Below are 12,658 nucleotides of genomic sequence, written 5' to 3'. Positions count from 1 at the left end.
CAGATTTTGCCCCCTAGTGTGTTCTCTTCTTTTTTTCAATGTTAAGGAATGCTAAAATAAGCAGTAGGGAGAAAAAAAAAGAAAAAATAGCTTTTTTATATTTTTCTAATTTTCCAGCTTAAAAACTCCTCGTGCTAGTTAAGCTGCAGGCTACCCTTAGCTGGCCTTTGATGTCTTGCCCTCACATCTGCCCGTGGGTCGACTTCTTTTGCCAGAAAGTTTGTTTCCTTAACATGCTTGATACTGATGGTAATTAAATGTTTCCATAAAGCATGTTTATTTGGTAGCAAAAGCTATTTTGTAATCAGGCCTCGAGTCTCTAGGTCCACGCTTTTGAAGTGGCATATGATCACAGAGATTGGTGGAAATGTTCAATAAAGCTACAGCCGTCAAAATAATAATAATAATAATAATATCATTATTATCAATAATATTCCACTAAAGCTTGAGAATATTCTTCTTTGGTGGATTTCATGAGATGAACCCACTTCACTTCTCTTCCCCTTTAACAGTAATCCACTCAGGAAATGGGAGTGTCATTAGATTGAATAAATGGAGATACCATTTCACATGAGTGGCTTAAACAGCTGAGTTGAAATTCCTTATCCGCGGCTGATGTGTCCGTTCAATTGGCCCCTGTGAATGGGTTGAAATGAGGTGTCATCGAGTGCACGCTGAGAGCGGCGGAGAGACGAGACTCAGCGGCTCAGCGGCTCAGCGGCCGAGTTCGGGGGAAAGTTTCCACCTTTGTGAACCTCAGATAGAGCTCTTAGTTAGCTGGACATTGTTGCAGCATTAAAAAAACGAGCACTCCGTGGTCTGTGGTGATAACACGGGGTGCAGTCTCTGATGGTGTCAAGAGCCGTTTTTCACTTACAGTCTACTGTAAAGCGAGTTGTTTTTCTCACAGCCGAAGCGGTTTGGAGACGAGGTTTGTCGCTCGGCAGGTTGATGTCAGAGTTGTTGTGACAAAGCAAAAGCAGTCGCAGATTGCTCATTTGGGCTTTTACAGGATAGAATTTAGCAAACCGACATCGAGGAAATAGCACGGATTCCACCTTGTTGTGGCACCGAGGTGTCGCCGCATATGCAAACTCAAACATTCCCCCCAATGGGCCTAATTAACGGTGTTAACGACAACCTTCACTGACTGGAGTGTGTCACTCAAAAGTTCATCGCGGCCTTTTAACAAGACCGACAAACAAAGCAATTATTAAAGTTTTCTTTTTGGAGGGAAAGTTACCGCTGGCCTTTAGTGTTCCTTTTCCTCCGGTCTTTGATTCCAGGATCACTGGCACTTTGAGGGCAACCCACGAGGAGAGATAATGCTCGTGTGTATGTAAGGAGGCTATTGGGCCTCCTCGAGGTGTAGCTGTGTTTCGCTGGATGCTGCATTGCAGAGAAAGGCAACATTGATCTGATCAGGGAAAGAGCCGCAGTGAGTCAGAGCGCCTGAGGATCAGAGCAGCTGACAGACACACAGCGAGTCCCCATTAAAGGCCCACGGCTGTCAGATATGTTGCCCGACATGAAGGAAAGAGGCACATTGTGGGTGATGGCTCTCGTTGTGATTCTTTGCTTTGAGTGTTTCGTTCATATTCATGAGGGAATTTTTTTTTTTTTTTAATTTGCAAAACCTGCTTTTGGGTGATTTTTTGCTTTTTCTAAACTGGTTTCATGACAAGATGATAACAGTGATAACAAGATACTCATTTTGTAAGAGATAATTTTCTGTATAATTTATTGTACTTGTGGTAGTGATTCTTTTTTCTAAACTAATAACAACAAACTGAAGACAAACGGATATTCCTTACTCTGCAAAGATGCATTTTCCATTTTTAGCTTAATTTAAAATGAATTATTAGTGGTCTTATTGGTAGTCTTATAAGGGCAAAATACTGTATTTGTTTTACTACTTTCACCGTATTCCCCTCTGTCCCAAACGTGTGGGGTACTCACTTCATATGGCCCACATACTGCATTTTCTGCTCGGGCCATTGAATGAATTTTCTCGCACCGACGGACTGAGAATTTTTCGTCCCTCGAACTTTAGAGCACAGTCGTACCAGCCCCTTGGCACCTTGCCTGGCAGAGGCTTGAAAAATCAGAGTCTGTCCCTTTGTTTGAAAAATACACTGATGAACAAATACAGTGCACAGAAAGTAACAATGAACGATTCTCGTCGGAGCGACACGCTGCTGCATGTGGAATTGGCATCATAGAGTATGTCTTTATCCTGAACACTGATTGGGAAATATCCTATGGGTGATATCCTATTGTGCACTTTGAATGTCCTTGTTGTTAAAATGTGTTATACAAATACATTAGCCCTGACTTGCCTTGCCGATGAAAAGGATCCGTAATGGTATACTTGACAGAAACATTTTATGATTATTTCAGGCAAAGTGCTATTAGTTTAAAAAAAACAGCAAGCAAACATTGAATATATAAGTGTAAGTCAGTATAATGTCCTGTGTGTGTGTGTGTGTGTGTGTGTGTGTGTGTGTGTGGGGGTGAGCCTGGCTACTAAACCCCTTCCGGTGTGTGCATGCATTTGTGAGTTAGGTACAAGGTTTAACCGCCTCGAGCCAGTGTAAATGTTCCCACGGGGTAAGGCCAGACAGAGGAAGAGGCGAGGACAACACGGGGACGTGTGTGACTCTGTGCAGAGTGCAAGAATGTGTTCTCCCCCCCCGTGGCCCATCCATGACCCTGTAGCCTGTCCATCCTCCATGTATTCTAATCCATCTCCGGCCCTTTCAGTGTCTTCCTGTGTGCCCGGCCTCATTTTTCACTGCCATCTGTCTGAATTTCTCTTTCCTAATAATGCAGCTCTCTCTCTCTCTCTCTCTCTCTTCCCGTCACACAGTGTTTCTCAAGCTCTCTCCGTCACTTTTTTCTGGTCTTTCTGCTCTACCGGCCATTTCACTATCCTGACATTTTTGCTTCCTTTCTGTGCCTAATTTGGTCTGCTGTTTTGCTGCATCTGAATCACTGTTTTTTTTTCTGATTCTCACTGTTGTTCTTTTTGTGTCTCTCTCTCTCTCTCACTCGTTTGGCCTTTTCTGGCTCTGGTTCTCAACGCCTCTCTCTCCCTCTTTCTGATGCCTCAAGCAGCAGACGACAAGCGACCTCATAGTGTCGAAAGGAGAGACTTTAAGATCTGAGGGTCTCTTGGCCTCACAAAGAGGGCGTGCCAACGCTACAAGCAAAGAGTAATGACTGGCATTCAAGACTTGAGCCTCCCTGGAACCCCCCCCCCCCCCCCCAAAGCCTACAAATAGTTTCTCCCTTTTCCCTCACCCTCTTAAAGTATATATATGTATATTTATTTATTTATTTAGCCATGAAATATATATTGCATGGCTAAATAAATTCAGAGGAGGTTTTTTTGTCCTGTGGGTGAACTTCAAGTGTCCTCAAAATGTTCTCTTCTTCCGTGAGTTCTATCTCTTTTCATTATATCTGGATTTCTGATTTTATCCGGCATTTTCGGATTCATTCTTCCCTTTTTGGTCTTTTTAAGTGAATTATCTCCCCTACAGTTTTTAAACGTATCTTCCATGTAATCATCAATTGTTTTCATTTCTAATACTCTCATGCCTCTCTTTGACTCCATTCTTCTTGCAACTCCCTTTTATCTAATTCTTGTTCATTTTTAATCGTCTCCTTCCCCTTTCTGTTTTCAATAAGCAACACATAAGTCTGTGCAGGTTTTTTTTGTCACTCAGGTCCTTTATTTTGGGATATCGTTACCATCCATCTGCATGGTGCATAGGCTGTTGGAGGAGAGGAGGATGATGGAGGATAACAGTGTTGATGTGTCGTGGTTGTGATGGATGGACACAGAAGACTCTGTCTGTACATAAGCGCAGTTAACAAATATTCCTCCTGACAACTATGGACAAGAAACTCTCTTCTCAGAAACACACAAATTACCAATAACAGCTGTGGCGATATTCTGCCCCGGCAAGTACAGCTCCATTAATCTCCAAGCCATTGCACTTCTCTACTTCCCATGGCAGCAGATGTTATTTATACAGGCAGTTGTTGTATTTCTTGCCTAGACACAACACATAGATTCTAACTTGTTGAAAGAAGAGTGTCTTAAGGGACGGATTTAAACCTTTTTGCCTTGGTAGGAAGTCAATGGATATTATGTCAGTAATCCCATTTAAAAAGAACAAAAACGGCATTAAATATATTCTTTATTCTTCATGTCCTTAATTCAGAGATTAATTCACTCGTCACTTCCTCCAAAATTTGTTTCATTTTGTTCATTTTTCAGTGTCAGTTTTTTTTTTGTGTTCCTCACCACAAAATTAGTTTGAACAAGAGCCTTTCTTCATCTTTTAAAGCAGTGCAGAAGTTTGGAAACAAATGAAACATCACCCTCACATAATGTTGAAGTGTAGTTCAATCAGGACACAGAACAACAGAAGAGTTAATGTCACTTAAGTTCTCAAATGAAATTGTGCCACGCTTACACATCTTGAGTTCACTTGTATCATTCATGGTCTCTGTTGATCAGAACGGGCATATTCTTGACCCCACTTACCTTTTCTATCCTTTTGTCAAGACCTGAAGTCCCACTCTACACCCCTGATGTTTTAGTAATTGTTTTAACCCCCTTGTCCCAAATAGTCCTTTTTGAAACTGCTTATCCTTACAATAAATGCACTTCTACTGGCATAAAGCAGTCATTTTAATGTTATATTTTTCTCTGTTTTCTCACTCTTCTGTTCTCTAGAACCCTGACGATGTTGTTCTGAGTGGCAGATGTCACCACCAGGGATAACCTGGGGAAAACTGAAGAAAAAAAAAAGCCCTACAAATCCTTTCCCATACCTCCTGTTTACCGTGCACATCACTTTGTTTCCATGGATATCATTGGGTAAAAGATCTATACTGTCTAGTGAACTATTACTGCCAATCTTAGTTGTCATGTCTGGCCTGGATGTGTCAAGGCCGGTGTTTTGGTCTCAAATCACCATTTTCATGGATTGCCGAACAAAAAATTCTGGATTTTCCACTCTGAAACGTGTAAGAGCAGAAGAGGATACAATGGTAGGTAACTTAAAAATGAATCAAAAAGAGATATGTGGGTTTGCAAAAAAAATATATAGAAAAAATGAATAATTTTCTCATCATCTGGAGCAGCATCAAAATGATGACAGAGTGGATAGCATTAACAGACAGACAGTACAATTTGAATTCATGTATAATCACACTTAACCCCGGACCTACAACATGACAGACTGCCCAAACAGAAAGCTGATAACATTACACAAAAAATATTCGGCTTATGATGCAAAGATGTGTTACCCGCTTGGATTATAATGGCTCACTCTTTCTCAACTCAACATAATGGACTCTCAACATGGCCGGCTGCAAGTAGCGCCACCCCATTCATCTACATGGACTGAGCCAATCCTGCTAATTTGAACTGAGCTGAGCTGGAGCGGGATCTCAACCTTGACTGGACCCTGTTATCTCTCTATCACAAGTCTGTAAAAAGCACATAAAGTGTAAAACATGAACTGATCTGAACCCAAACTTGGATACAGTGGAGCCTCAACTGGAATCGCAGACTGGTGAAAGATTCAGTCTGTGCAGCGATGCGATGCAGACTAAACTGGACTAAACTGCACTAGACAGGCCTGTTGTCAATTGCTCTGTTTTTCAATGGATGGGACTGGAGAGAGGACCCTGTCGACCTTTAACAGCCTCTAACATCTCTTCAGGCCCACGTATGCAGGTGAGTGATCGGCCGATTAGCCCGTTAACCTCACCAAACAAGCAGCCAAATGGAGAGTTCTCTCACTAATTACTGTGAAAAATGGTGACCCACCGGCAGTCACCTTATATCCAATCATTTGGGGTCCTGCCACATGGTAAGCCAAATTTACACTTTGCACCGTTTCCTCCTGCTGTAAGTGCTTTGTAACCTAATAAGGGCAACGCTTTAACAAGTGCCGCCTAATTGCTGTCAGCGAGAGAATTAGAGATCCACACTGGCTAACGATTGGCTCAGTTACAACTCTCCACAGACAAAAATCACAACCGGGCCACCGGAAATGCATCCGAGTCCCTCGTTATCTGGTGCCCCTCTCTCCCCCCTCTCAATCAGATGTCTCTTGTTCTTTTCGGGCAGTGATCAAATATTGTTGGAGAGTGTAATATGCTGCCTGAGGGGACATGGTTACGAGCGAACGCCGCAGCCTGAGGGATGGACTTTGCCTGAACTAAGGGGCGTGATGCAGGAGAACTGAACTCATATACGGTCCCTTGGCTGGAGAGGTTGTCACTGTCAGAAAGATAGAGATTTATGCTTTATTCTTTTAGTAAAGCATCTCACTGAATGTGTTTTTTTAAACAAAATCAGCACCAAAAGTTGAATAGCGACCGTTATACTAATCATGCTGTTTCACTAATAAATCTCATCATGCATGGTATACGTTTCCCTTAATTGTAAACAGACCATAATTTACTCCAACCGCACTTAGGTGTAAGTTCATTGTTGCTGCTAAATAACTAAGTACATATATTTAACAAATTTTCTTTACACAATATTTTTCAATATCAAGGTAATTCCAGTCTGATTTATTCAGCCTGAGAAGTCGAATGGCAAATTAGATGGATGAGTATATATGATGCTTTATCCGTCATTAAGATAATATACAATATTTGATATTGAAAAGGCACAATAAAGCAGTGAGATAATACAGGAATATTTGCTTTTTATCTTTTCCCCCATAGGTCATGGTTACCCAATGTTGCAGGGACGGTAATGACAACTATCTCCAGTTTTAATAACATAAATATAAGAAAGAGACAGAAACTATTCATCGTTTATTCAGTGTTACTATCACTGAATTCCTTTGCAGACCTGGCACACAGACACAAGTGGTCACCTATGGCCACCTCCTCTTAAGACAGCAAGAGCAGCGCGAGAAAACATGTCGACGATGTTTGCACACAACAAATAAGCGTCTCTCTACCTCGTTGCTGGTCATTGTTTGAGCCATGCTGCCTATTTCTCACACACACACACACACTCACACACACACACACACACACATACACACACACACACACACCAGAGAGAAATGACAAAAAAAAAATCCACAAACGTAAAGGTATAATAAGTCTAGACACACCTCTGTCTTTCCTTAATCCCAGTGAACAGGGACATTTCAATGTCTCTTGTTCTCTTAAAATCACACGGACAGATCTGGCATTTCCTTAACGGACAATGTGACATCTTGTCAGAAACGCAATATGGTGGGGTTTTTTTGGGGTTTTTTTATTCGACGCGACAGCTACCATCTGTGGTCGTTTGCGGCGGCATCTTTGAATGCCCCCCCCCCCCCCCCCCCCTCCCTCCAGCACCCATTCAGATGATTTCATTCCAGGCTTAAATAGCACAGAGAGACAGAGGCGCCGTAGTTGTTATCACAAATGCATTGTAGAGGCGATGTGCTGTGCGCTCCCTCCCTGTAAGCTGCTGGGCCGTTCTATGACTTCCAGTTGAGCAGCATGTCACATCTGGTAGCTGATGTCGTGGCGATGTAGCTAGATGTGGCGATGCATACATTACTGCATTCACGTAGAACTGTCTTGACATCTCTCCCAACACACGCGCACGTGCACTGGAATATATAAAATATGGAATATTCAGCCCATTAGACTCCAGAGGTGGAAGCAGACATCGTGACGTTGCCCATTGGTTTGCTGACTGCAGCTTTGAAGCCTTAGGAGTTTGCCGATTTCACCGTCGCCGTCTTGGAGGTGGGCGCTTCGGTAAAGCAAAACAGAGAAAGTGGAAAAGGAGACTCCCAAGATTCTCCTCTTCCTCGCAACAGCTGTTGACCCTGACCACTTTGGCTCACGGGCGGGAACGGTGGATCCCGCTTCATCCACCAAGGCGGTTGGCACAGCGTGCCTCTCTGAGAAGCCAAAGGTCAATTATATCAAGGCCTCAAGCAGTGGCCACATTTAAGGGTTGAAGGCGGTTTGAAGTGAAAGCTGAGTGCTGCCAAAGGTCTCCTTGGCTGGGTCAAATAGAGCAGCCTCACGAGCTTCACAGTGGAGGGCGTTGACCCAGAGACGGCGTCCGCGTTGTGTGCAGTCTGGGGTTTGGCCGGGGACAGGTTCTGAAGTACTGTGGGGGGGGGGGGGGAAGGGAGGAAATGATAAAAGTGGGAGGAGGGAAAATAAGGATTTTACAAGGAAGAGAAACGTAAGAGGATCTGGGATCTATGAGCAATTCAGACTTTGCATATACATGCTTGTTCAGAGAAGATTAACATGAGCTTCGGGTACGTTCACATGTTCCAGCTGAAACCCAGTCATGCCAATGTTGCTTATTGTGTTGTACTGTTTTCAGATTGCTGATTTCAGAAGAGCATATGACATTTCAATGCAATTGTGCAAGAGTTAAGAAGGAGAGGTAAAAAAAAAAAAAGTGAGTGGGATGTGTGGAAGATTATTCAAGTATATATTGAGCTGCAGCTGTATTTTGCAGACAGGTGTCTTTGGTTCCTCGGAAAGAAAACACGGTGGAATGAATAATAAATAACACATCCACACAATGCATATTTACTTTTGTAAGTGCTTATTCTGCGACTCCTTATCCCCTTTTTTGAATTATTGAAAAACATCAGCAGCGCACACGATTCCCTCCTCTAAAATACATACGTGTGCCCGTGAACATCTACTCAGTGAGTTGAAAGAAATGACCGCGGAAAGTTCCGTTGCCTTTTCAAGGATGCTTGTAGGTTTGTGAGGACAATATTAACTTCCCGAGCGAGTGTGTTGATTCTTTGCCATGAATGAGTGAGTGCCTGAATTATTCAGTGGAAGGATTCATGTGTCAGTCACCCTAAAAATATATATATATATATTTTTGCCAGTTGCCCATCCAGAAAAAGCATCTGAAGAGCTGTGAATACTAAAATACGGGGCAGTGTTCAGCACTAAAATGTGAGCACCACTGGGATTTGTTCTGAAAAAGATCTTGCTCTTAGTGTTTCAGCGTCAGCTTTTGAAGGTCAGCAAGAGTTTAAAAGCACTGCGTTCAATTTATGAATTCAATAAAGGTCTACAGTGAAATACATTTCAGAATTTCAATTTCAAAGCTAAAAATATGGAGTTTACTCCATTTTGGAAGAAGAATACCTCAGTGTAGCAATGATTTAACACATTTAACCCTAACCCTACCAATGGAAACAATAAAATGATGGGTAAATGTGACACAGTGCTGAATGAAACAGTGAGCTTGGTTGTCTTGGGCGGCCACACACTGAAAGTGACTTCAACTTCTGCCTCAAGGCAGCAGAATCATCATTAACAGCCACTCGGAGCCTGTGATGCCATTGGTGGTGCAACATTTATATTTATCACCATTTCAAAATTGGAACACAATAGTAACTGAGACTGGCCGACATTTAGTAAATTGTCTGACACACTGAGAATCTTTTTAAAGGATATTTGGTTTGCGGTTAGAATAAGTTTGGGTCCAGGAGGACGTTGGGTGAGGATTATGCAAGTTGTTGAAATTGTGACGATACTTATTAAGGAAATGAATGTAAGTCAATGTTGTGTGTGTGTGTGTGTGTGTGTTGAGTAGTAGGCAGAAGCTTAAAACTATGTTTGAATATGTATATATGTATATATAAACTTTAGTACAGTTGCAGGCATCACTGCAGTGGATTATGCACATTTACACTATTTATTTTACCATAAAGTAAAAGCCTTTTGATTCAGAATGATACGAATTAATAAAGTTGAAAAAGCATCTACCCTCACATGTCAAAAGTATTATTCATGTTAATGTCACCTAGACAGTGCGTTATTGTATATTTGTCATTTTAATAGTTCAATTATAGTATCAGTGTGCTTTCCATCCATTATAATTCTTTACATTCGACACGAAATGAAAAGTGTTGATAAAATTCACACATCTATGGACTACAGGGACTTTGAGTTAGCACTTTTCCATTTATCTCTCTTGGCGGAAAACAATTTCCTTCTGCAGACAGCAGAGAAAATGGGACTATTGATGAATGGAACTGTTGTTAGATTCAAATATGGTGTAGGTTTTAGGCTTGGACCAACTTGGCTGTTATATAGTGCAGTTTACAACAAAACAGTTGATGTAGTTTATTTGTTATTTGTGAGATTTGACAGTTTAGAATTTTGAGATTGTGGTCTTCCGTGTGTTATAAACATAAGATGACCGGGGGTCTATTAGCTTACTGGCAGATTTCAAGTTTAACACAAATAATGCTCTCAGGAGGGAAGTATTGAAAATAAAGACACCAGGGGGAACAAAGCTTTGGGTTTTGTCCGGCTTTTGTTGCTATTAAATGCTCAGTTTATTACATGCAACATTCTTAATTATTTTGGTTAGTTGGTTTTTAGGGAATTAATCAGTATTGGCCCTAATACCAAGGATTGGTTTTTCCATGTATGGTGCAGTTTATACCAAAGACTAAATAAAGAAATGCTGCAGAGAGCTATACACATAATGCTGAATATTTTTTCCCGAATGCGTCCCAATACATCGGGTCCGCCCTTAACTTGCCTGTCGATCACTGTGTTGATCTTCATTATATTTTTCAAAAAGGGAACAAGGGATGTTGATGTTTCTCATCAGAGCAGCTAACAAAGTATAGCTGCCTGTCACAGCCGTCCATCTGCCACTTGAGGTGGACTTCTTTGTAAATTGAACTGTAGTCGGCTACTCATTAAATCCTGGTCTGATGGCTCAGCTACAAGAGTCATATTTTGAAGAAATATAATCATAAAAATCATTGGAACCTTTTCATGTTTGGTACCACGTAAACACAGTATGTCAAATGTTTCGGACTGTTGACAACAACAACAATATGCATATCTAATTTATTTTGCTGTCTTTTGTTCCTTTCCCTTTCAGAGCCAGGAATCCGATGAAGAAGAAAACAGATGGAGGTGTTAAAAAAAAAAAGTAGCAGGGTGTCAAGAAAGCCAAAATTAAGCCGATCAGCCTTCATCTTCTCATCTCAAAATCATCAACACGGACACAACCGAATACGTTTACAGCTCCAGAGTTCAACTTTGAAAATCAATTTATTTTAAAGAATAAAGAATAATGTTGGAAGACCGTATATGATACACCCTCCCCCCCCCCCATACCTTGCATTGTAAACATCATGGTTGTAGCCTGCACTGCCCTCTGCACATCTTCATTATAACGGTCTCATATCACTATGGAGTGAGATAACGTGCACACAGCACAGCATGATAGATATCAGGACAAATCTCACTTCAGGTTTTCGGTCAAAAGAGTAACGTCTCCAAGTATCTGACAGATATCCCTTCATGTTCATCATCAGAGTGGAACGGGTGCTTCATGCGGGCACCTCTCTCGTCATTGCCATGCTTTGACTCTGACTTCAAGCCGGTTATTGTAAATGGGATTTGTGGCACAAAAGTGTCATCTTAGATATGTGCTTTCCATATGTGTGTGTGTGTGTGTGTGTGTGCACTTAATTGAACTTGCGTCATAACCCGGGGTCATGATGGTTGTCATGAATGTTATGGTTTCTTACTAAGATGTACGTTGGTAGAAGAGCAAATAGACGGAGAACCTCAAACCGCTTGACCCATCTCCGAAGAAATACAAAAAAATCTGTCTTCACTTTCCTCCCTCCATGCTCCCTTCACTTCTTTTGGGCTTTATATTTTGTATGTGTACATACAGCAATTTGAAATCTTATAGTTTTGTACATGTAATTTTTATGGTGTGTGAAATTTTTTTTAATAAAAAAACAAAAATGGAGAGCTTCGTTCTAGACTGGATCTTCTTTTTTTTAAATAAAAAAACTATTTCCAGCTGTAGCTGCTGTGTATAAATGGTATAATCCATTCGTTTTACCTCGTTTAAACAAGGTAAACATTGACACTGTAATTTGAAAGGACAATGAGTAATTGTGTAAATAAATGTTCAACACATTTGTTGAATAAGACTGAATTTCCCTTTTGAAATGTGTTAATTGTTGCTCTTGCAGGGTATGCTGCGGTTGGACATCAATACTTAAACATATGAATAAATTAAGACCGAAAGGTACTCAATTTGAAATGCAGAGCATATCTAGTAGCTACGAATCACAGCTTTGCTTATGGCGAGAGCTGAGCACGCAGTTTGCTGCTGATGGTGCTAACAGTGCAAACAGTATTTTACCTGAGGGGGAACCGAAGGGCTGAGATGGATTTTTAACTGGGACGCAGCACACTTCAATGTACTAAAAAGGCACAAAGAATAACCAGGCTGAGTCAACAAGAGACACAGACAACGTTGTGGATAGAAACACACACTTGATTCTCTGCTCAAACATCCAAACCACTTCATGACAACATGTCGAGTGGACGTAGTCCTTTAACGCTGGACCTGCAGCATCATCCTGTAGGGGGGCCGACCTGTGAGTTCGGATCAGCATTTCATTGAACTGTCTAACATAGTTAAAAGGTAAATTACAAGCAGCGCAACTGCAAACCACTCTCTAGAAAAAAGGGGAATATGTTGAATGTTAAAACTCCTGATGTATTTCGAAATGAAACATGTTGTGTTTTGAAATCCATTGATGTAATTGTAATCATAAAATACTTATATCAT

The 12,658-nt window shown here is 41.2% G+C and overlaps 1 protein-coding gene across 1 annotated transcript in view; it reads left to right on the top strand.

Annotated features, from left to right (window-relative positions):
• The window catches only part of zgc:172282 (leucine-rich repeat and fibronectin type III domain-containing protein 1-like protein), a 102,430-nt gene extending 90,606 nt beyond the window's left edge, over nt 1-11,824 (top strand). The window contains exons 10-11 of the mRNA XM_037462308.2: nt 4,751-5,758; nt 10,940-11,824. Coding sequence (XP_037318205.2) covers nt 4,751-4,758 — 8 coding nt within the window. The 3' untranslated portion in view covers nt 4,759-5,758; nt 10,940-11,824. The remainder of the gene's footprint in view (nt 1-4,750; nt 5,759-10,939) is intronic.
• The last annotated feature ends 834 nt before the right edge of the window (nt 11,825-12,658 follow it).

This window comes from Pungitius pungitius, chromosome 3 (genome assembly GCF_949316345.1).
Source record: "Pungitius pungitius chromosome 3, fPunPun2.1, whole genome shotgun sequence".
In the NCBI taxonomy this organism is placed as follows: Eukaryota; Metazoa; Chordata; class Actinopteri; order Perciformes; family Gasterosteidae; genus Pungitius; species Pungitius pungitius.
Note: the sequence above shows the minus strand (reverse complement) of the source record. Positions and strands in the feature narration are given on the sequence as shown.